Source organism: Brassica oleracea, chromosome C6 (assembly GCF_000695525.1).
Source record: "Brassica oleracea var. oleracea cultivar TO1000 chromosome C6, BOL, whole genome shotgun sequence".
In the NCBI taxonomy this organism is placed as follows: Eukaryota; Viridiplantae; Streptophyta; class Magnoliopsida; order Brassicales; family Brassicaceae; genus Brassica; species Brassica oleracea.
The window spans coordinates 33,767,059-33,792,172 of record NC_027753.1 but is presented as its reverse complement, the minus strand read 5'-3'; the positions used below and the strand labels follow the sequence as shown (position 1 = coordinate 33,792,172).

The window sequence follows — 25,114 nt, the reverse complement described above, 5'->3', positions numbered from 1 at the left end:
CTCCCCCTCCTAAGAAACGCTCACTTTTGAGCGATAAAAGATGCTCTAAGGCAAAGTAAACGGTCATAACCTTTTCCAGAATGACTTGAATTATTCGATTATAATTTATATTAGTAGTCCATTAAGGGAAAGCACAAATCACACATCAGTAATGAATTATTACTATTATTAGTACAATTCCATTAAAGGAAAGCACAAATCATACATTCACTCAGTATTTAAAACCGGAGCCTTTGTATTTTTCCTCGATGATCATGTCGATTTTGGTTTCCATCTCAGGAGTGAGATGATTCTTGGAGTCACCGACTTCTCCTTTGCGAAAAAAACTAGAGTGATTTAGATTGTTCGAAGTTTTTCCAGTCTTATTGATCTCCATACTGCTCAAACTACGTAGAGAGCAAAGTTCCAAGATCTTGTCCAAAGACCCGTGCTCTTCCTCAGTGAATGGACAACCCAAAAACTCAGCAAGTCTCTTAACCTGAGCAGAGGGCTCTGACTTTATTTCCTCGTACCTCATGAAGAGAACATGTTGAGGATCTTCCAAGCTACCTCTCCAGTAGCTCAATACATTCTCCCAAAAGGGTCCAAAATAGCCAACTCCACTGCATAATGACTCAAACGAAGACTCGAGAATGCTTTTGTCTTCTACCTCTTTTCCAAGATAAGCGCACCTGAAATACCATTGAGATACCAACACGTCCTTCACGTTCCTACACACGTACACGATCTTGCAACGAGAGGAGTCGTCCTTGAAGGGTGCTTGAAGCGTATGGAAGGGCATGTGAGTCGAGAACAGCCTCGGAGATGATGAGAACTTGGTCAGGTCAGGTGTTGAGGTTTTGTGATAAAGACTCATCTCCAAGAAGGGTACTAAGCCATGAGGATTATCGGACTGAAGGGGATGATTAGAAGAAGAAGTGTTGTTGAATCTCTCAAAGAGAGCGATGGTGAGGGCTTTGAGCCAAGTGGTGCCGGATTTAGGGAAAGAAGCGAGGATTATATCGGTTTCTTGAGGCTTGAAACCTTTCTGGAAATTTAAAACTCCTTGAAGAGTGTTGGGGTAGTACCAACATCCTTGGTAGTTGTATAGCTGCTTCCCTAGAAAATCTTTGTGAGAAGGAAGGGATGAGATTAAACACTTGGTTTCTTCATTTAAACTGTCTTCTCTCATGTTCTCCGGGAGCTCCTTCTTCTCATTCATTCTTTTTTTTTTCTTTTGTGAGTTATGCGGTTACAAAAATCTGATTTTTATAATAATTAAAGACGTTTTAATTAGCTAATTAAAAAGCAAGGCACAACCCACGAGGAGAGGACCCGGGTGTGTGGATGACAAACCTTTATGGAGGCATTAGTGAACCCCATGGAAAGGGGTTCACGAAACATTTTTTATTATTATTTTTTTTTTATTTGATTTTTGTTTTAAAAAAAAAAAAAAAAATTATTAATAGGACCAATCGCGGGCCGTCACGTGTCGTGGGGCTCGCGCTACAGTGACGATCCGGGTTCACTGGAGTGAACTCCCCTTGGACAGGTTCACTGATTTTTATTATTTTAATATTTTTTTTTCTCGAAATCCGGGTGAACTCCCCTTGGAATTCATCAATGTAGATGCCCTATAGAGTCGAGTTGGGTGGGGATACTGTTCAGTTATAGGATTGTAACTACTTTCAATACATTTTCCCTCCTACCAGCAAGAAAGTTTTAGGGTTCTTTACCGGTTCTTGGCTTTAACATTGAAGACTTTTCGACTGTTCTTTAAGTCCTTTGTTTAAGACGATACTTATTGTGGTGGTCTGTGGTTGGTGAGATGTCTGTGGTAATGAACAGAGATCAATGGCTCTCTCACTTGAAGAAGATAGATTGATGATGGGAACGTGGATAGGGTCTTCTTCACTTAAGTTTTCTAATAGTTTCCTCAGTTATACTACTGCATGAACCAAGGGAAAAATGGCACGTTACATTATTGTGCTTTTATCAGGCCGTCTAATAGCACGTTCAATTGGAACAATCTCCAAATCAAAAAAACAAAAAATAATTAATAATTTTTTAAAAATATTATATAAATTACCGTCTAAAATTTTTAAAAAATATATAAATCTAAATTTAGAGCATATAATGTTTAAAAAAACAGTAAATATACATATATATATATAAAACTATTTCATTACATTATTAATTATACAGCTAATATTTTTGAACAGGGTCCGAAAATTAATTGAGACGGCCCTGGCTTTTATGTTAACGTCATCTTAAAGATCTTCTCTCCGGCCACTCAACTTAACATATATAGTGAGTGACCCACCAAGGATTAAAATACTACAACAGTTTAACAACGGAAACTAGCTCTCAATCTGAATTTTCCTTTCTCAAGATCAAATCTAGATAGGTCGCATGTATTGTCTATATCTTTGATGGGAAGATGCAGCTGTCAGTTTTATGTTTTATGACAAACAGAGGACAGGATACCAACATAACTTCTCTTACAAAAAGGTACTATATTTCTAATCATTTCCAGCTCACAGATTATAATCGTTTTACCTAATCTTAAATGCTTATTAGTAGCAGTAGTAGACTAGTAGTACTCGTTAATACATCATATAGTACACAGTAAATTTAAAAGAAAGATTACAAGAATATAACATTCTATCTAACAGAAAGAAAATCTCATGGCTCAACCTTCATGTTTGAAGATGGAAGAGATGCATCTGTAAACCAAAAACAGACAGTTTTAGCAAAACAATTCTCCTCAAGGTTTGTAAAGAAAGTAACAAAGAGGTTTCAGTTTTCACCTGTAGCTGCTGCTTGAGAGTCGGGTGGGACATCACCAGCTCCATAGTTAATCTGTATCACATTTTGAAGATCACCTTCCCATCCATTTGCTTCCTATTATTACAAAAACAGAATCAGATTATGAGCTCATTTCTACAGATTTCAGACCCTGTTATACAATACCTGTCGCTTGTATCCACCATTTATTGGGGGAGACAATGGAGAGCTAACGGTCCTTCCCATGCATGAAAGGGTCTGTTGCATGAATCCATGTGGTAGAGGAGGATAAACCATTGGCATATTTGGAGGAAACGGTGTTGCAGATGACGTACCAGCTCGTAGTTGAAGTGCCTGTGTGTATAGGATTCGGTTTTATCAGAAGAATCTTATGATGAGTATAAATGATAAGGAGAATTCATAAGATCTCTTTACATCTTTGGCAAGAAGACCTTCAAGGTTAAAGTCCATTTGTGGGTTCACAGTTGCTAGTTTCATCGATAAGAACTGTTTTAAACAATACAGAGAAGCAAATTGATTATCACAAGAAGCAACACAAAAGAGGACATAGCTGACAATGATGAAACTTCATACCTCAACTTGGCGTTGCAGAGATTGCACATAGTTAATGATTTCGTCAAGCATAACTGCCTTTCCAGTCACCTGGAAACTCAAAACACCACTTCAGTTTTTCTGCATTAGCTTTGCTTCACTTCTTACACATCAGCATGTATAAAAGACTCTTACCTTGTTGCAGCCCGGAACAAGATCTTGAAGAAACTTCATCCTTTCACTGATCTTTTCTCTCCTCACCTAAAACCACAAACAAGTAATCAGAGAATGCTTCTCTATTCAACTTCCAAGAGGGCTTAAGAAACCGTACTCTTTCTGCAAGACTGTGGCTATTTGTAGCCTGGCCTCTACGCGCACGCACATGAATATATCCATCTTTAGGATCAGAAGCTTGTTTCCCCTGTTGTTTCCCACTGTTTGTTTTGTTCCCCTGTGAGTTTGGACTCTGCTCATCATTCCTCTTCTTATCACCACCACCATTGTTGTCTGGTTCTTCCTCAGATTGCTGAGATCTGTTTGACTGATCTGCTTCAGCATTCTACACAACAGATACATCACCAAAATGTCAAAGAGAGAACCAAATAAAAAGAGTAAAAAACTTCAAATCTTCTACCTGTTTATTTCTTTTTCTCTTCTTTGAGTCAAAGCCTTTGGAAGAAGTCTCCCCACCTTTCTGACCATTACCACCACTAGACTGAGTATCCTCTGATACATTCCCCGAACCAGGAACATTCTGTTTATTAGTCTCTTTCATTGCCGCAGATGCATCATTGTGAGCTACACCAACAACATTCACTTCACTACTTGGACACTGCCCTTGAAGAAACAAACCAACCGACTCCGGATTCCCAAGTGGCTGCTGCTGATTCATCATATCACTAAAACTCCCACCGCTGACGAGCGAAAACCTCGCCGCACGCTCTATGAATCCTGAATCAGCCGGGAACTGAGCCATACTCGGAGGCAGGAAGCTACTAGCGTTTGGCAAGAACATCCCGTTGCCGCCTTTGGGAGGCAACAAGTTAGGTAGACTCCAACCCGTTTCAAGAGATCTATCGATATTAGCCCTAAAGGAAGACGAAGAAGAGGGGTTACCACCACCGTTGAAGCCACCATAACCCACAGCTTGAACGTTTGCTGGATCATACCAAAGAGTCTCCATCATCTGAGAAGAGGAGATCAGATTCTCTGTAGGATATGAATCAGAGACCGGATTAGAACCAGAGACTCTCCAATCTGGAGGTGGATTATTAGCAGACTCAACATAGTTCACAGTTGTATCATTACCATTCCTCAACTCATCTTTCTCACTTACATCCATCTCTCTCCTAAACTTGTTGAACAGATACTAAACCAAAACCCAACTCCAGGATCAAGTTCAGACAGCTACAAAACAAAAGAAGTTCCCACACAAACACAACCACATTGGTCTTTAGAGATGCACAATCCACCTGTAAGAGAGAACCAATTGAATTGATTTCATATAACGGAAGAACAAAAACAAAGATTCATTAAAAGATCATGATTTGTTCTGTACGAAACCCTAGAAGAAGAAAAAAAAACAGAGCTTTGATAAAAAAAAAAAACCTAGACCAGATTTAAGGAGGTAATGAAGTTAAAAAGAGACGGGAGAAAAGATACCCATTTCGCAGAATCTGTGCCACTTTCTGTTCAAAGCTTCAAACTTTTTCCTCAGTTTCTCGCCAAAGAAAACTTTATTGAAATGGGTCCTTTGGTCAGATGACAAAACCCTTTTTCTCTGTTCTTCAGCTGCACAGAGAGAGAGAGAGAGCAGATGAGTGGCTTTTTAGAAGAAAGGGGAAAAGAGAAGGAAAATAAAAATCTAGAAAAGGATGTGGATTTATATCCCACGCTTGCATAAAAATAAGAGCTTTTTGATCATCATTTAACATAAACACCGCCATAGCCAAGCATTATCTTTTTTTTTTTTTTTTTTGTAAACTCATAGCCAAGCATTATCATTTGCAGGTTTTTCTTTTAATTTTTGTGTGAAAAGGTTTTAGTTTCAAATATTAGTTGATTTTTTTGGGTTAAATCTGTAAGGTTTAAGTTTAATACGTAACTAGATTTTGATCCGCGCAACCGCGCAGATGTTTGTTTTTATTTTTCTATACATAAATTATTATTTTAGAACATAAGTGGTATATATTTTTAACGTTAATCATATAATTAAATGTTTATATAACTATTTCAAATACAACAATTTTATAATTTATATGTTATAATTAATAAATTATTTTTTTGAATGACATTTAATCAATTTTTTAAAACCATATAATTTGTCAGTTCTTATTATAGATTTATCTTATTGTATTTGCATTTAGTTATTAAAAAAAAATATTTTCAAGAAAAAACATATTTGAAAATTATTTTGTATTTAATTTATGTTAAATTCGGACCCGTTTTTCAAAGCTGGATTTCTTTTTACTAATATTTTTCATGCTTATTTATTTTAGATAATATATTCTTGTATATACAAAAGTCTAGCATATGTCAATTTTTAGACATGTATTATATACTTTGTTAGTTTTAAGCCGTTCGATCTTCATATTATATTTTAAAAATAAATAGTTTATATTTATGAAAATAAAATTTATATATTTATCAGTTGAATATACTTTTATCATATTTATTTAAGTATAATAATTGTATTTTAACATGATCATGACTATAAAGCAGATAAAATATAATATAATTTATTTATTTTTTATTTTATAAACGATAACTTAAAATACATTAAGTTACTGTTAAAATATTTTTACACAAATTTATTAGAACTTTTAAAATATAATATATAAATATATATTATATTATATTTAAAATGAAAATATATGATTAAAGTAGTTATAAAGATTTTATATTATTAGCTTTGAAGAAATACATGTTAATTTTTATACATGTATTATATTGTTTGTTAATGTTAACTCATCTTACCAACGTATTAGATTTTATTTTTGAACATATTACGAAACTAAAATTCATAAATTTATAAATTTAATACAATTTTATTATATTTAGCTCAATATGATAATTTATTTTAATATGATTGATTAAGATTATATAATAGATAAAATATTATAGATTTTTTTATTTTTCATTTTATAAATGATAACTAAATATATTAATTTATAATAATATTCCAAATGAATTTTAAAATTAGTGAAAATATTTAAATATAATTTCAAAAATAAAGATCTTGTAAAAATCTTTGAAAACAGATTTGTTAGAATTTTAAAATAAATATATCTATACTATTAAAATGAAAAGATATCAAAAGATATTATGATTAAATTATTTTAAAGATTCTATATATTATTAGTTTTAATAAAATACATTTAGTAAGATTTTTAAGTGATGTTCAAATTAAAAAATCACACGTTAAAAAATTCATGACTTCTGTTAATATATAGGATTATTCGAATTAGAGCAATCGGCTGACAGTGACAACTTTCATTTTGGTGTTATCTTATTTATTTATTTAAAAAATAAAATCCTCGAGACACAGGCTTTCATTATTTATTTTCTTGTTTTATAATTTACGAACTAGGTTTGTCTGCTAAAAATATTTCAAAAATCTATCTAGCTTAGGGCTATCATTTGCATACCATATTGCATTGAAATTATTTTTATAATCCGTGGAAGTGAAGCTCATAATATTTTCTAAATAAATTAGCGTTTAAAATTATAATGTAAATAATAATATTTAAATATTTTTTGTCTTGGAAAGAAGAAGATAACTTTTTTTTAAGTTTTTGTCACAAAAAATAGCTATTTGCGAAGAAAGTGACCAAAATAAATTTTATTAACGGATAAAATGACTAAAATATATATTTTTACCTTAGTGTTAACTAATATACACTTAGAGTTTAGAGTTAAAGAGTTGAGTTTTGCGGATAAGGTTTCAAAATAAAAAAAAAAAAAAAAATAAACATTAAAATTTTCAAAATAAAAAAAAAATTATTTTGATCATTTTTTCTTGAGAGCTATTTTGTGACAAAAACTTAAAAATGACTATTTGAAAAAATTATCCTTAAAAGAATGATATTTTAATTTTTTTTTGCATATTAAGAAAAATAAATACATATTTTATGTTAGGTTTTATTTTTTTTTAATTTAGAGAATTATGTTGATTGTACAATAAAATACAATAATAAAATGTAAAACATCAATTAAAAAATCCAACATATATTTTAGTTTTCTATACAATATACCATTTATATATTGATTGTACAATAAAATACAATAATAAAAATCCAAAACATAATTTTAAAAATAAAAATAAAATATTAAAAGTCATTAATCAGAAATACAGAGAAACTAACCCCCTACACTACTTACTACTAACCATCATCACTTTGATCTACTATTACGTTGAAATTTACCGACATAAGTAATCATTAATACACTTGTATTACACATTTATTAATGAAAGTATATGACCATGTAACTCAAAACTTTTATATTACTAGTATTATGAGCCTAATGTTTGACATACTTATATTTAGTCAGTCATGTGCATGCTTTTATCAGCTAGTTTCAATGATGAATAAGTTCAAGTTTCAATATTCAAATGTTTATATGTAAAATATATAGGTTAATCTCTCCATTGTCAAGTGTTTATATAATATATGGTATTAGCTTGCGAATAATCATAACAATTATTGATTTCATGTTCAATGTTTTGGATTTTGTACCGAATCATAGGTAGTTTTTAAACAAATGCTTTTTATTTTCATGCACGGCTTGTTGGGGTTTATTAAAATAAATATAAAGTTATTTTTGTGTCTTTTGACCGCTTGCTTTCACAAAAGAATATTGTTGCAGCTCAAGTCTAGTTGTAAACCGTACCGCTAAGACTTACTAAAAGATTCATAGCAATTATAATAATATATCGATAAGAAACAAAAAATATTTCAATATTTGACAATTTTGTTAGATCTTTTACTGTTGCTTGGAATATTTTAATTTGATATTCGAGTTATTACATTCTGTCAGCTTAGGCAACTTGTGACACTTTATTCAAATAAAAATGATTCGTACGTCTTGGTTAGTCAAATAATCTTATATGAGATCTTCGTGGTTGAGAGAGGTATTTAAGTTACAATTATTTTGTTGGCAAGAAAAAAGTTACAATTATAATTTCTTTTTAGGCCTTTCCAAAAATATTATCCAAGGAATCAACGCTCTTTAAACAAGATTTGAACCAAGGAACTTATGTAGCACATCGGATGGGTCAAAGTGTTTGTAGCGTTATAGCGGAAACTTTTGAGTCATTATTTCAATTGTCAAATGGTATCAAAGTGTTAAGATCAAATTTGTTTTTTTGTTTTTTTTTGAAAAGTTAAGATCAAATTTGTTCTAATATAAAACACATGATTTGGAGAAACTGTACTGGCCATATTGGCATTGTCCTTATGTATCGGTCATTGAAGTGTCTGATATAGCTTTGCTTTGGCTGGCTCATAGCCAAGGAATAAATAAGTAAATCTCGCTAATACATCTCTAACTCTATTTTATTTTTTACTTTAAAAGAGAGTTTAGAATAAAAAAATTCTAATAGTACTATATTTTTCATTCTTTAATATAGTAGAAAATATGTTTGCTTTATATATAGAGTAACTAATTTTTTCTTTGTTCATCACTATATTTTTTAATCTAAAATAGAGGATCATTGTAGCAATGAGCAACTCTATTATAAAGTAATTTTATTTCAGAGAAAAAATAGAGTAGACCATGATAGTTTTATGCGTATTACCAATTAACTACGATGGTATGAGCAGTGATCAGTTAACCAACCAAAGCAGCCAAGAAGAATCCTCAGTCTTTATACCGTTCAACCATACATGTCCGAAGGGTGATCATTACAGACCTCGAATATGCAATGTTCAAGATTTGACTTTCTGATAAAATACGTGTGAGTTTTAGGTTTCATTGTACAGTTCGATGGTTTAGATGCATGGATCGGCTGAGTTAGGGGAGGGTGAATGCAACCCTCTCAAGCCCATGAGATTAACAGTTCAATTTCAAAACATTTTTTCCAAGAAAATTAAGTATTAGTATATCTTAAACTAAAATTTATTTTTTAAATTTTTATGTAACTAGTTCATCACTTATAATTTTATATAAAACAATTTAAACATACGTATACTAACTTTTCGTTGTAAATATACTTTTCTATTAAAAATTTGAAAAAAAAAATCTTTCCCATGAATGTTGATTATGTTGAAAAAAATCTTCGACGGTGAATGGAAATAGTGAAATACAATAATTTGTGCATATCCAAACGCTCTGTCGTATGAAATTTGATGATATGATAACGATTTTCTTCAGTGCATTTAACTTTTAAAACTACCACTAATCTCTTAACTAGGTTGCGATGAGGTCAAAGATCAAAGCGCACAAAATTTCTGTCCAAAAAGCAAAAAAAGCAAAATGCATTGTACTTTTCCTCTCTTTTTTTTTTTTTTTATCAAACCCAGATTTTATAAATTTTACACTCCATCAATGGAGAGATTGTTCAAGTAAACATTGTACTTTTCCTTTTTTTTATCAACACATTGTACTTTTCGTAACAAGAATATATTATGTTGTAGTTGAGAACAGTGTGGACTGGTAATGTTGAAATAATAATTGTTCTAACTGATAACAAAGTGGTAAGAAAAATTTGTGCAATAATTAGAATAATCATTCAGAATTTTGTAAGTTAAAGTTCGACACTTTTTATATGCTAACGTCAGTGGATACAACGAAATGGCACGACCATTAAACCAAAAAAAAAAGCAATGGCACGACCAAGTCCGAGAATTGCAGTTGCACAAAAGTTATAACTGAAATAAAAGAAGAACTGGGGAAAAAGTTAATTATTACTAATTTACTATAATAAAAAAAAATTTGAACGAGTTTTGAATAAATGAAGAATACATTATAAGACAATAATTTTCAAATTTTATACTTCAACTTAAGATATATCTTTTTGATTTAATTTACTAATAAATCATCTAAAAGGCGGTTAAAATTGTTAACGTTTTTTTTAGAAAATGTTTAGTGGAAATGAATGTTTGAACACTGCTTCTGTTGGTTTCAAATTGATGTTTCCTTTTTAGCAATTCAGATTGTTGCTCTATATCAATACAAATAATTTATAATTTGTTTTCAAACATTAAAATGAAATTTAACAGTCTGATAATGTTACAAAAAAAAAAACAGTCTGATAAATTTCACAATAACTTATCTGATCAGCAGTAACCCTCTATCACCTTTTGATTCCGAAACTGCATCCAAAACCTGCCAATCAATGGTTAAATGTTTACTCGAATTTAGTTCCCTTTTAATATACTAACAAGTTGGTGTATTTTACTACTAGGTAAATGATTATTGACGCAAATTGTTTGGTTTTCCCTAACACAAATCCTTTTGTTTATAGGATTGGTGATTGAACAAGTGTAAACGTATTAACAACTACAAGCTAAGATCAAATAAAATAAAGGAAGAGTAGATGGGCGGTCCAGTTAGCGCAGAGATCGAGGTCATTATTAGTTGGCCTTGGGACTTGCAAGTTCCAAAGAGACCTAAAGAAACCTTATAATAATGGAATCTCCAGCCTACACCTTCACTTTATCATTTCTATTTTTAATTCTTTAATTATCGACAATACTTTAACCATATGCAGCATTATTAACAGTCAATATCTTTCGTTTGTTTATTGCTGCTATGTACCTTTTTTTTTTGTAACACTGCTGCTATGTACCTTTTTTTTTGTAACACTGCTGCTATGTACCTATTTTATTTGATTTGTTGCTAAAAAAGTACTCCTTATTTTTTTTTTTTTTTTGGTCAATGTACCTATTTTGTTTTTTTAATTACGACAATAAGAGCCACATCAGAGCTCGAAATGATTCGAGTTGATTGAGTTAATTTTACGAACTAAACTCCACCCATCATCACCACATGTGTATTACTCTTTTCCATTTAAACTTAGTGACCACAAAAAAAATAAAAAAAAATAAATATAAATATATATATATATATATATATATATATAGCGTTGTCAACTTGATTAACACGTATTATTTTGGACTTTTAAGCATATATGAATAATTTAGTTGGACACACACACACATTTATGTGTGTATATATACATATAAGGACCAAATAAATATGGGTTTTAAAATAGTAAATCTAGTATTATGTTTTCTAACACTATTAAAAGTTTTAAACCAAGATTATTATATTTTTAAAATAAAACTATACCAAGAATAATTCTAATTGTAAACACAACTTAAGAACATCTCCAATTGGGTTTTTTCCATTGGAGGTGGTCTAATAGATCTTAAGTATCCTGTAAATGACATCGGTTAAAAATAAGCAACTCAGTTTACGTTTAGATTCTGGTTTCATATTACTTACAAAAAAGTTATTCAAAACTATTCGTAGTTTGATTTAGTTACAGTTTGGCTCGATGAAATTTCAGTTTAAACTTAGTTTAGACTTGGTTTGGTGTTAGTTCAAATACTATTAATTTACAAGGTTTATGCCAAAAGTGTGCTTTAAAAAAAAGGTTGAATGGAATAATGTTTGAGTGATGAAAAATATTTTACGAATAACACAAATAGTTAATTGGTAAAATATGTATATATGAAATTTGAATCAATTTTGGTTTATTAAACACACCACAAAATATAAAAATTAATGAAATAAAAATCATATTAAAATTAAGTATGTTACTTGGATACATATTTTGCATTTTGAAGTGAATGCTTGATAGCAACATGTTTGGTAAAAACCCGGACGAGCTACCTCAACTAGTAACACCTCAGGCATTTGTCTGAGAGGTCACGAGTTCGAGTCTCGGACGGGGAGGAGTGTCCAGGGCCGTAACAGGTACATACAAAGGTTGGCTCCGGGCTTCAGAGGGGATTAAGGCCGAAGGCCCGAACCCATCCTAGTTAAAAAAAAAACATGTTTGGTAAAAGAAGTGCTCTGCGCATACGATTGTGACAATGTATAAACATGAAACCATTATCTATCTCTGCATAAAGGCAAAGGCTTAGGAGAATCTTGACCATCTCAAGACCGCAATCATTTAAGGTATTCCTCTTATCCATCTTTCATAGAAACGCATCATCACTTTACCATGAACTTGAATATAAATAGAGGGAGCTGATGGAAAACATAAATCTAGATCTAAGAGCTTATAACCCTCGTACATGTTTTTGATACAAGCCCATTAACCTACATAGAAATTTTATACATTTTTTTCTGGAATCTGAGACAACCTTGGCACGTGCTAATAGTTTTGTAATCTCGTGTGAATATCTTCACCACAACAATTCTATCCAAGTCACGGTACATATCGTCGTATACTTAACATGCAGGACACAAGGCCGTAAACATCAAAGTAGCATGGTCTCTATTCTCTATACATTTTCCATCCATAGTCATGGTCACTCATCATGAGCCCAATCACCCTCACTCGATCGCGTCCCAACCATTTGTCCCCACGTTCGCGCGCACGTCATAACTCTATCACGTTTTAGAATGTCCAGATTTATATTACTTATAAAATCTTGACCCAACTATCCTTGTTTTTTGACTTATTTTTCATTCTAGTTAGATAAACATCGACAGTTTACCAAACCTATTACTATATGATAAAACATTCTAATTGTTCATACGTAAAACATAAGTATAAACCCAAAAGCTTACAATACTCATATTTTAGAAGTCAATGGGAATGCAATATCGTGCTTGAGACATTTTAGCACGATTTTTGATCTAATATATCGTTATGCATATCCTTAACACTCACCACAATAAACACACAAAGAAAACAAATGTTTACAAATGCTTATTCTAAATTAACATGGAATACTCCGAGCGCATCCGTCGTATTTTTGTTCATGGGACACTATAATCACCGAATTGTTCTAGTTTTGATATTGTTATAAAATGATCATTCCTATATCACATAACCATTCACAACTAGACTTTTGTCAAACATGACTAGTCAGAAACTGGAACTAGAGCCTTCTACATCGTACATGAGGCTGCCATTTTTTTTTTCTTTAAAACACAGAGATGCCATTCTACCATAAAGTGCTCAAATTTCAATAGTAAAAATGTCCTTTTGGCATTTTATCGAACTTAAATCATATTTAAATTTTAGCATTGTAGTTACAAAAATCACTAATTATAAGACAAAATCATAATCTTAAGTGCGAATATATCATGTTATCTCCACATTAAAGAAAAATAAATATGCTCAGTAACATTTTTAAAAGTTTGAAAATTTCACATTAAATTGTCTAACTATATACATATCTGAAGGTGTGTTACAGACATCACGAGAGAAAAGAAATTTTGTCATTTTATGCCTTTTTGGCTGTAAATAAACCAATAAGAAGCAGACAAACCTTAAAGTAAAGTTGTTTCTTCTTCTCAATAATTCAACGTCCACCACAAAAAGAAACCTCGGCTAACGTGCGCACAACTCCAATCCCGAGTCTTACGACTATCATGCGCGCGCTTTCTTTATCGTTAGCTGACTCGTAAACAACCTGCGCATTTTAGCATTATCATTCCGGGATCTTTGAAACTCCACCAAAGTCGAGTACGTTGACGGACAAAGCTTCCTAATCGGTTCCTTCATCTCCCCGAGTTCGCATAAAAACCTCATCGGTATAGTTCTCTCTTACCAGATCCTGTTTTGACTTCTCAACTCTCTGTCTTTGTCTGTTCCAAGTAAGCCGGAACCGACCATTTTTGTTTCTTGCTTTTTTTTTTGTTGGGTTTTGATCTTTCATGGTAAAGTTTGAATCTTTTGTTGAAGTAGATTAGTAACATGTGTTAAATGGATCTCTTTTGTCTTACCAGAATTGTACAAGTCGATGTGTGATCAAGTAAAACTTACTTGTCAAGTTGACTTCTCATATGGCTTTTGTCCAAAGTGAGCACTTTTGATCTGAGAAAAGATACTGTCAATGTGTTTATGTAGTAACATTTTCAATTATGGGATTAAGTTTATCTTATTAGCTTAGATGTTCTGTTACTAGTTAACTAATTATTTGTTTCATATAGAAAGTTTGCTCTATGAGACTAATGCGAGAGGTTCTTAACTTGTTTGAGACAAGAAAGAGTGCTTATATTTTTCCTTGTTCCTAGCTAACTTCTTAATTTTGATTTTTTTTCAGGCTAAGGATGGAGGGAATCTCTCAGGAAGATGTGTATAATCACGGTGAAGAAGCCTTGTCTAGTATGAGTGAGGAGGAGCAAGCGAGAGAAGGGATGTTTAAGATATTGTCAAAGCTAGAGATAGACTCGGCTTACACTAGTGAAAAGCTGCTGAACCTTCATGTTCTTCTTATGCACCTTTTGGCTTGGGATAATGATCTCGAAGGGATGGGGACACTTGGTTCTTCTGCAGCGTCTTTTGAGAAAGCTTTGACGTTTGATCTTTTATGTGGTATATTGGAGTCTGAGTTAAAGGGAGTGGACGAGGTTTTGGATGAGCTAGAAGCGCAAATCGTTGACACTTCTTATAAGTTATCTGCTTGCAAACAGGTAGAGTATAGCGTTATGGAAGGCAAATTGGCTGAATCTGCTGAATCGTTGAAGCAGTCTAGGGGACAAGTCTCGGAGATCACTTTGCAACTGGCTCAGCTTCGAAGAACACTTCATTACATAAGAAATGGAACAAGTAAGCATTTCTCATAATATGGTTGCTTTAAATTTTGGTTTGCATTGCTGATTGGTTCTAAATTGGTCATAGGTCATAGCCGAAACGATTTTCTTAAAATTCAATTTATACGGCTCAAATTGATTTAAACCATTCTAAATCTGTTTAAGTCGATCTGATTATTATTGACAAAACATGTTGGTAGGTGAAAATGAAGATTCAGCTGAGTATTCAGGAAACGGTCAAGATTTGAGGCAAAAGTATGCGCTGAGACCATCTGATTTGAGGCATAAGAATGCTCTGAGGATGCTGGAGAAGTCATTGTCAAGAGAGCTAGAGCTTGAGAAGAAGCTAATGGAGTTTCAGCAGAACGAAGAGCAGCTGAAACTCAAGCTGCACTACACAGAAGAGGTATCTTCTAGGATGGAAGAAGCATCAGAGTTTATATGGGGACGGTTTCTAGAAGCCGAAAACTCCTCAGAGGTGTTTATGGGTGTTTCAAAGGAACTTGTTGGCCGTCTTCAGATCATCCAGTTTAGTCAGAGTTGGTCAGCTCAACGAGAAGCTGAACTTAAAGCTAAGCTTGAAGATATCACTGCACAGCTCCAAGCCAAAGATCTTGAGGTGAAAAAGCTCGAAGGAACAATTCAAGAAAATCAAGAGATAGTTTCAGAAGTACTCACTTTGAGGGAACATGTGAAGTTAACTGAACAGAAACTGAAAGATACTGAGGTTGAGCTGAGGAGTGTCAATGCCTCCAAACAAGAAGTTCTGGTGCATCTTGCTGAGATGGAGAATGCTAATGAGTCTGTCAAAGAGAGCCTTTTCGAGGCTGAGAGCAGAGCTGAGAGTGGAGAGACTAAGATTAAAGAGCTAAATGCTGCAAATCTTGAACTTACTGAGGAACTAAGTTTCCTTAAAGATGCTGACGATAAGAAGACCAAGAAGGTGAGCTCGCTGGAGAAGCAACTCAGGGAACTAGAATTTCAGTTGCAGAACTCAAAGGTATTATCTGAAGCAAGTCAAGAACAGCAGAACATGTTGTATTCAGCAATATGGGACATGGAGACCTTGATTGAAGATCTTAAATCTAAAGCCTCTAAAGCTGAGAGTAGAAGTGAGACAGTTGAGGAGCAATGCATTGTGCTTTCTACAACCAACTCTGTACTTAACAAAGAAGTGATATCTTTGAGGCAAAGAGCCAAATCCTTGGAAGCATCGTTGGATCTAGCTAAAGAAGAAAAAGAGAAATATGCGCAAGAAATAGCTACGAGAAACAAGCTTCTGATGGATATGGTGATGCAGTTATCCAGTGAAAGGGAACGTATAAAAGAACAGGTACGTTGCTTGCGCTATGTGCCTAATTATTTTTTGCTTTGTCAAATAAAGAGGACAGAGAAGCCAACCATTAATGTCTTTTTGCAGTTATATTCCCTGGCAAAGGAAAATGAAAAACTGAGAGTGAACCAATGCTCAGAGGGAGGTAAATACCAAAGAAATGGAACTTATGCTGGGGACAAAGAGCTGCCTTCTAACACAGATGGGGGTGGAATAGAGGCATTTGCGGAAAGTCTGCAGGCAGGTATTTATTCTGAATGCAGATATTCTTAACATTTTCTTGTGTAGTAAGGAAAGCAAAAGATAGATCATTCTCTCTATTGTACTAATGTTATGTGGTCTTTTCTCTCTATCTGAACAGGAGGATGAGAGAACAAGGAAAGAACCAGAAACTAAGGTTGAACCAGAGTTCCTTTCTGAGTCTGAAAAGAGTAGTATGAACACAGAGATCAGAAGGGCAAGCAACTTGAGATGCATACCAGTTTTTGCAGCAGCTTTTATGTTGTTTCTTTCATTCTTTGTTTTGGCTTTTGTTAAAGGAAAATAATTTCAGTTTGAAAAATCTGCTTGTCTCTCTTGGAAATAATAGGATTGGTCATTGTATATTGTGTTGTAAATACTCTATTATCTTGTATTTATTTTCAAGCAATGTATCTCAGCTATTGTTTTATTTACCTCTACAAAAACAAAATAATCCAACACTTTTTGTCAACAGTTATCCAACTATAAAGTGATTTCATAAAATTGAAGGTGGACTAATATGTAACCAAAATAGTATCTGACTTGATTAGGTAAAACTTTTCAACAAATATTTGTTGCAGTTTAACTTTCTTCTATAAAATAAGACGGTAAGACTTCTCTATTCATCACTCTCACACAATCAACAACATAAAAGGAGAAGATTTTGAGATTACAATAAGCAAAATGGAGAAAACGTCTCTCAAACTTGTCTTCCTGTTCTCCCTCACAATCATAGTCTTTTGTATGCTTCTTCTTCTATATACTAAGACATGTTCATCTTTGTTATCTAATTTTTGCTTTGGTTTTGTAACATGTAATTAAAGTTTGTGGTGTTGTCTTTGTGAAGGTTCGTCTTTAGGTGATGCAAGAGAGATGGCGAAGGAAGAAGTGAATTGCATCGATGGCAAATGTCCTGATGGAAAGAAGAACTGTAACTGCTTGCCGCCGGTAGCACCTGTAATGGACTCTGACAAGATTAATGCGACTTGCCATAGAGATATTGAATGCATCAAGTTCTGTCCTAAAGGCTGCAAGAATGTTAACTGTAAATTTGGTAACTGTTTCTGTGAATGTTAAGAGATAGAAAACCACATTATTTTCTGCTTTTGAGATAGAGAGGAACAGCAGATATGAAAGTACACATGTAATAAAAAAAAAAGTACACATGTAATAATGTCTTGAAGTCAATTTATGACGAAATAGTTGAGTACTAAAGGCCTGAAATAGGTTTCACATATGTCTCCATGTTCCAAATATTGTCTTATGTGAGAACAATTTCTCTATTTTTGTTATTTTAGGTTTATCAAGCATCACATAGAAACTTAATTATTGGTGTGTATGGCACAACCTAGTATAATGTGTACTAATGTACTAGACAAAGATAAGAAAAGATTCAGTTATCTGGTTCAGAGAGTCCGCTCTTCAAAGAATCCTCTGTTTTCAAAAGCTATGATTTGGAAAGCAAGAAGTCGGTGATTGATATCTTCATGATTTGCATTATTTTAACCATTCATTCTTGCATATTTTGATTATTTAGGATAACATTTAGACATGTTTAGGTTGCATTGCACTACATATGTCTTTATCAGGTGATGGAGATGTCAATGGTGACTTTGGAGCATTTAGAAATGGTTTGGAGGCAAGATTGGTGATTTTCAAGCATGAGACAAGATGATCAAAGTGTCCCAGCGGTCGTGTGACACTCCCAGCGGCCTTGTGACCCCATTGAGAAGCCGCTGCAAGCGTTCGTGAAACAGAGACAAAGTGTGGGAGCGGCCTTGCGCAGCGGTGTGCTGAAGCCGCTGGAGAAATACCCCACTCCCTACCGCATACGTACTTGCCGCAGCAGTCTGAAGACGAAGCAAGGAAGCCGCTGCGAGAGCCTCAGCGGCCTGGTGGAGCGGTTTCGCCTAGCCGCTGCGAGTCCAAAAAGTCAACATTTCGGAGTTTGACCAGATATTTACCCATTTGTGTTTGGGTCAATCCAGGTTTGTTGGGTTGACCCGGTTCGATTTTAAACTACTATAAATGTTTCTCAGACCTAATCTAAGGATCTTATCTTGTTTTCTATCTAATCAAAAGTCACTTTTGGGTGAAAGATCTAATCTTGATCATTTTCTCTTGTGTTTGCTTGATTACTTTGATCATTAATCATGTTTAGACTTAGATCAACTAATGATTTAGTGTCTACCATGATAATGAGTGAGTAGTCATCATTGGATTCATGGGTTAGGATGATTATGATGATTAAGTGATGATCTAGAATGTTTAGAGTATATTAATATGTTTTCTTGCTTGATTGAGTGATCTTAATGCTAATCTAGAGTTGGCCATTTTAGATTAGAAATCTAAAGTCCTCAATAGCCAATTCCTCCAAATACTCTTCAATTGATATGAATCCAAGTTTAACAATTTTATATATATATATATATATATATATATATATAATGTATATATAGCTTTCAATTGCAATAACCGAAGAAAAATTCTTTCATTTCTTTATCTGTTTTAAAAAACTTAGACTAGTTCGATATTTTTCATATTAATAGTTTTCAACAAAAAAGACTTATTGATTGGGGATATTATACGGAAAATGATTTATAGCTAGACGAACAATATGCCACTACATGACCAAAAATCATATAGTAAAAATTATACGAACTATATGAATCACATGATAATATCCTAAACTTTGATGTGTTATGTTGCTAACACAATTAACATAATTTGATAGCCATTAAAAAGTATTAGATTTGTAACCCGGTAATTCATGATGATGATGCTTAATATATTTTAACATATTATCTGATATTTGTTAATTAATATATAACATTGCATTTTTGAAATTTTGATATACGTGTGTTCATTTTATTTTTGATCATTTGAATATGTGTTATGATCTGTTTCTTAAAGAAAATTTTATTTGGTGATGCCAAATTCTAAAACCAGCACATTTTTTCGATATCCATTTACTGTGTTAACAACATAACACATATATTAGTCCACAGATATTGTCATGTGATCTATATAGTTAATGTAGTTTTCTATATATAATGTTTGTCTAGATGTTTCGTGTAATTCACAATCATTTTTTTTTCATATTATACCTATTGTTTTATATGTTTACAACAAAAGAATCAGTAGTAATTAACTTATTTGTTCTTTATAATATGTTTAGAACAGTGCACAAAATAAATTAGTTCTATAAAAACAGTGAACAAAAAAAAATAATTTTTTATTTGCTTAGGAAATCTAAGAATGATAAGCACATGGTTGATCGCCGGACCAAGGACTGCAGCGTTGTGGAAGAGAACATCCCACTCCATAGCCGTAAGTCTTTTGTGCAGAGACTCTTCAAGGATCGCCACCACAGCTGGATGTAGACCAAGTGGGTCGATTTCATTCAAGGAGAGCTGTACACAAATCAAATCAGTATTTACAAAAGAGGTAGACCAACTAGATCATTTTCTTCATTGAGACTATTTTTGTGAAGATAAACTAAAAAGAGCTATCCAAAAAACTATACAAAAAATAAGGTAAAAGTGAATTTTTTCCCTTTAAACAGTCGCATAGGACATAATTTTTTAACTAAATTCATTTAGATCTGTTTCAGAAATGATACTAGACGTGATGTTTGGAACTTTATAGTTAGATAGTGCACAAGTGATGAACAATTCATAACTGATTTGAATCCAAGTTTTACACATATATATATACGGAAAATGATTTATAGCTATACGAACAATATGCCACTACATGACCAAAAATCATATAGTAAAAATTATACGAACTATATGAATCACATGATAATATCCTAAACTTTGATGTGTTATGTTGCTAACACAATTAACATAATTTGATAGCCATTAAAAAGTATTAGATTTGTAACCCGGTAATTAATGATGATGATGCTTAATATATTTTAACATATTATCTGATATTTGTTAATATATAACATTGCATTTTTGAAATTTTGATATACGTGTGTTCATTTTATTTTTGATCATTTGAATATGTGTTATGATCTGTTTCTTAAAGAGAATTTTATTTGGTGATGCCCAATTCTAAAACCAGCACATTTTTTCGATATCCATTAACTGTGTTAACAACATAACACATATATTAGTCCACAGATATTGTCATGTGATCTATATAGTTAGTGTAGTTTTCTATATATAATGTTTGTCTAGATGTTTCTTGTAATTCACAATCATTTTTTTCTTCATATTATACCTATTGTTTTATATGTTTACAACAAAAGAATCAGTAGTAATTAACTTATTTGTTCTTTAGAATATGTTTAGAACAATGAACACAATAAATTAGTTCTATAAAAACAGTGAACAAAAATAAATAATTTTTTATTTGCTTCGGAAATCTAAGAATGATAAGAACAGTTTTATGAATACATTACCTTAATTTTCTTGATTTTTGTTTTTTTTTTGTTTCCAGATTAGCTTCAGTATCAAGTCAATGGGGGCTGTTGGATTAGTCTCTCAACTACTGTTGAAATATTCAAGCTCCGATGAGGATGAAACCAACGAACAAAGCCTGTGTTTGTACACAGCCGCTTGTGAAGAAGATCCAGAGCTCAAATCATTTGGTTATTCGCTTGACCAACGATTTAGCAAATTGAAGAGCTCGCTTGCTATAGAAGGCAAGACTGAAAACTACCCCCTAAACTCAGTCAAGTTGCTGTGCGGGTTTCTAGTTGAAACGAACCAAGAGTTGGCCAAGGAATTACCGCCAGCAAAGATGTATTGGAGGACGAAGAACTAAGGTCTGTGGTTGATCTCTATTATGAGAGTTCCACGAAGACTTTAGATCTATTTAATACCGTGGGGAATTCCGCCAATAAAGCAAAATTAAGCATTGTGAACATTCGAATGGCGATCAAACAGTTTGAAAGAGAGTCGATGGACACAGATCTTGGAGGAAACAAGAAGAAGTACGAGGATACGTTAGAGGAGCTGAACAAGGTTAAAGCTATGGGAGATCCTTTTGGTGACGAGTATAAGAATCAGATGAAGACTGTACGCGAGGAGCAGCTTATTCTTTTAAAGAAGTTCCATGAGCTGGCGGTGAAGCTTGATAGTAAAAAGAAGATATTAAAGATTAGGAGGAGATTGGTGACTATTGTGATTGGGTTGAACTACGTGATTGGAACTGTAGGAGTATTGGTCCATAAGGTGTTGAAGAAACGTGAGAAGGATTTGGATAAACAGAAAGAGGTGGACTAATATGTAACCAAAATAGTATCTGACTTGATTAGGTAAAACTTTAAAACAAATATTTGTTGCAGTTTAACTTTCTTCTATAAAATAAGACAGTAAGACTTCTATATTCATTACTCACACACAATCAGCAATATAAACAGGAGAAGATTTTGAGATTACAATTAGCAATGGAGAAAACATCTCTCAAACTTGTCTTCCTGTTCTCCCTCACAATCATAGTCTTTTGTATGCTTCTTCTTCTATATACTAAGACATGTTCATCTTTGTTATCTAATTTTTGCTTTGGTTTTGTATCATGTAATTAGAGTTTGTGGTGTTGTATTTGTGAAGGTTCGTCTTTTGGTGATGCAAGAGAGATGGCGAAGGAAGAAGTGAATTACATCGATGGCAAATGTCCTGATGGAAAGAAGAACTGTAACTGCTTGCCGCCGGTAGCACCTGTAATGGACTCTTACAAGATTATTGCGACTTGCCATAGAGATATTGAATGCATCAAGTTCTGTCCTAAAGGCTGCAAGATTGTTAACTGTAAATTTGGTACCTGTTTCTGTGAATGTTAAGAGATAGAAAACCACATTATTTTCTGCTTTTGAGGTAGAGAGGAACAGGAGATATGCAAGTGCACATGTAATAATGTCTTGAAGTCAATTCATGATTCTTCTTGAAAACAAATTTCTACAGCTAGTACTAAATACAACTTGGATTTGAAATAGTTGAGTACTAAAGGCCTGAAATAAGTTTCAAATATGGCCCCATGTTCCAAATAGACTCGGCTTACACCAGTGAAAAGCTGCTGAACCTTCATGTTCTTCTTATGCACCTTTGGCTTGGGATAATGATCTTGAAGGGATGGGGACACTTGGTTCTTCTGCAGCGTCTTTTGAGAAAGCTTTGACGTTTGATCTTTTATGTGGTATACTGGAGTCTGAGTTAAAAGGGGTGGACCAGGTTTTGGATGAGCTGGAAGCACAAAGCGTTGACACTTCTTATAAGTTATCTGCTTGCAAAGAGGTAAACTATAATGCTATGGAAGGCAAATTGGCTGAATCTGCAGAATAATTGAAGCAGTCTAGGGGACAAGTCTCGGAGATCACTTTGCAATTGGCTCAGCTTCGAAGAACGCTTCATTACATAAGAAATGGAACAAGTAAGCATTTTCTCATAATATGGTTGCTATTGATTTTTGTTTGCATTGCTTCTGATGATGGTTCTAACAATCAGTCTTGGCAGTTTAAACCATTCTAAATTGGTCAAACGATTTTCTTAAAATCCGATTAATACAACTCAAAACGAATGGTTTAAATCGTTTTAAGTCGATCTAATTATTATTGCCAAACATGTTGGCAGGTGAAAATGAAGAGTCCGCTGAGTATTCAGGAACCGGTCAAGATTTGAGGCAAAAGTATGCGCTGAGACCATCGGATTTGAGGCACAAAAATGCTCTGAGGATGATGGAGAAGTCATTGTCAAGAGAGCTAGAGCTTGAGAAGAAGCTAATGGAGTTTCAGCAGAATGAAGAACCTGCTGAAACTCAAGCTACACTACACGGAGGAGGTATCTTCTAGGATGGAAGAAGCGTCAGAGTTTATATGGGGACGGTTTCTAGAAGCTGAAAATTCCTCATAGGTGTTTATGGGTGTTTCAAAGGAGCTTGTTGGCCGTCTTCAGATCATCCAGTTTAGTCAGAGTTGGGAAGCTGAACGAGAAGCAGAACTTAAGTCTAAGCTTGAAGATATCACTGCACAGCTCCAAGTGAAATATCTTGAAGTGAAAAAGCTTGAAGGAACAATTCAAGACAATCAAGAGATAGTTTCAGAAGTACTCACTTTGAGGGAACATGTGAAGTTAACTGAGCAAAAAATGAAAGATACTGAGCTTGAGCTGAAGAGTGTCAATGCCTCCAAACAAGAAGTTCTGGTACATCTTGCTGAAATGTAGAATGCTAATGAGTCTGTCAAGGAGAATCTCTTTGAGGCTGAGAGCAGAGCTGAGAGTGGAGAGACTAAGGTTAAAAAGCTAAATGCTGCAAATCTTGAACTTACTGAGGAACTAAGTTTCCTCAAAGATGCTGATGATAAGAAGACAAAGAAGGTGAGCTCACTGGAGAAGCAACTCAGGGAACTAGAGTTTCAGTTGCAGAACTCAAAGGCATTATCTGAAGCAAGTCAAGAACACCAGAACATGTTGTATTCAGCAATATGGGACATCGAGACCTTGATTGAAGATTTTAAATCTAAAGCCTCTAAAGCTGAGAGTAGAACTGAGACAGTTGAGGAGCAATGCATTGTGCTTTCTACAACGAACTCTGTACTTAACAAAGAAGTGATGTCTCTGAGGCAAAGAGCCAAATCCTTGGAAGCATCGTTGGATCTAGCTAAAGAAGAAAAAGAGAAGTATGCGCAATAAATAGCCACGAGAAACAAGCTTTTGATGGATATGGTGATGCAATTATCCAGTGAAAGGGAACGTATACAAGTACAGGTACGTTGCTCTATGTTCCTAATTGTTTTTGCTTTGTCAAGTAAAGGGGATATAAAAGCTAACCATTAATGTCTTTTTGCAGCTATATTCTTTGGCGAAGGAAAATGAAAAACTGAGAGTGAACCAATGCTCAGAGGGAAGTAAATACCAAAGAAATGGAACTTATGCTGGGGACAAAGAGCTGCCTTCAAACCCAGATGGTGGAGGAATAGAGGCACTTGCTGAAAGTCTGCATTTTCTTGTGTAGCATGGAAAGCAAAATATAGATACTGTCTCTATTGTACTAATGTTGAACCAGAGTCCGAGGGCGGAGGAAGAAAAGCAGGAAGAGGAGTCCATTCCAATGTGGGTTCATCTCCGTAGGGTTCCGCTTCATATGTTCTCCTGGGAAGGTCTCGGGTTCATTACGAGTGCAGTGGGCTTCCCGGTAAAGTTACATCCAGAGACGTTAGCTTGCTCTAACTTTGAAGAAGCAAAAGTCTTTGCTAAGGTTGATGTCTCTAAGGCCCTCCCCAAAGTCATCAACTTTACAAAGAACTGGAAAGAGTTTGAGGTGGACTTTCAGTTTCCCTGGCTCCCTGCCAGATGCAAGTTATGCGACAAGTGGGGACACATGGAGGAGGTCTGTAAGATGAAAGAGGAGGAGAAAGTCAGTGGGAAAGGGTTGAGCACTGACTTAGAAAAGGTGGCTGAAGGTGATCTAGTTTCAACTAAGCAGCTGAAGAGTTCGAAAGAGGAATTTGCCCAGAAAAGTAAAGGGGGATAGTTGAGAAGAGTTTGGAAG

General features: G+C 33.8%; 4 protein-coding genes and 2 pseudogenes across 9 annotated transcripts; 4 read left to right on the top strand and 2 right to left on the bottom strand.

Annotated features, from left to right (window-relative positions):
- Positions 1-108: 108 nt before the first annotated feature.
- LOC106299053 (cytosolic sulfotransferase 1-like) lies at positions 109-1,215 on the bottom strand. Its single transcript, XM_013735186.1, has one exon. It carries the CDS (start codon positions 1,199-1,201, stop codon positions 212-214), a length of 990 nt encoding a protein of 329 aa, XP_013590640.1. The 5' UTR covers positions 1,202-1,215; the 3' UTR covers positions 109-211.
- Positions 1,216-2,576: 1,361 nt separating this feature from the next.
- LOC106296303 (transcription factor bHLH49-like) lies at positions 2,577-5,230 on the bottom strand. Of its 2 annotated transcripts, none has more exons than XM_013732406.1 (10): positions 5,212-5,230; positions 4,981-5,109; positions 3,953-4,790; positions 3,650-3,877; positions 3,514-3,579; positions 3,361-3,429; positions 3,202-3,273; positions 2,953-3,120; positions 2,790-2,883; positions 2,577-2,705 (listed from the first exon to the last, which is right to left on the bottom strand). In XM_013732406.1, exons 3-10 carry the CDS (start codon positions 4,658-4,660, stop codon positions 2,665-2,667), a joined length of 1,446 nt encoding a protein of 481 aa, XP_013587860.1. In that variant the 5' UTR covers positions 4,661-4,790; positions 4,981-5,109; positions 5,212-5,230; the 3' UTR covers positions 2,577-2,664. The 2 variants fall into 2 exon arrangements, with proteins under 2 accessions (XP_013587860.1, XP_013587861.1); XM_013732407.1 differs by lacking the exon at positions 5,212-5,230 and having other exon boundaries at positions 3,953-4,527; positions 4,627-4,790; positions 4,981-5,180.
- Positions 5,231-13,798: 8,568 nt separating this feature from the next.
- On the top strand, positions 13,799-17,044 carry LOC106300464 (WPP domain-interacting tail-anchored protein 2-like). Of its 5 annotated transcripts, none has more exons than XM_013736608.1 (6): positions 13,808-14,037; positions 14,233-14,305; positions 14,550-15,055; positions 15,240-16,372; positions 16,460-16,612; positions 16,734-17,044. In XM_013736608.1, the coding sequence occupies exons 2-6, from the start codon at positions 14,247-14,249 to the stop codon at positions 16,917-16,919; spliced, it is 2,037 nt and encodes a 678-aa protein (XP_013592062.1). In that variant the 5' UTR covers positions 13,808-14,037; positions 14,233-14,246; the 3' UTR covers positions 16,920-17,044. The 5 variants fall into 5 exon arrangements, with proteins under 5 accessions (XP_013592063.1, XP_013592064.1, XP_013592062.1 ...); XM_013736611.1 differs by having other exon boundaries at positions 13,809-14,037; positions 16,460-16,616; XM_013736606.1 differs by lacking the exon at positions 13,808-14,037 and adding an exon at positions 14,083-14,100 and having other exon boundaries at positions 16,734-16,919.
- A 4,041-nt stretch (positions 17,045-21,085) lies between these two features.
- LOC106298057 lies at positions 21,086-21,852 on the top strand (annotated as a pseudogene).
- Positions 21,853-22,016: 164 nt separating this feature from the next.
- On the top strand, positions 22,017-22,409 carry LOC106298056 (putative defensin-like protein 263). Its single transcript, XM_013734159.1, has 2 exons — positions 22,017-22,074; positions 22,180-22,409. Exons 1-2 carry the CDS (start codon positions 22,017-22,019, stop codon positions 22,407-22,409), a joined length of 288 nt encoding a protein of 95 aa, XP_013589613.1.
- Positions 22,410-22,603: 194 nt separating this feature from the next.
- Positions 22,604-25,114, top strand: part of LOC106298055 — a 6,945-nt pseudogene continuing 4,434 nt past the window's right edge.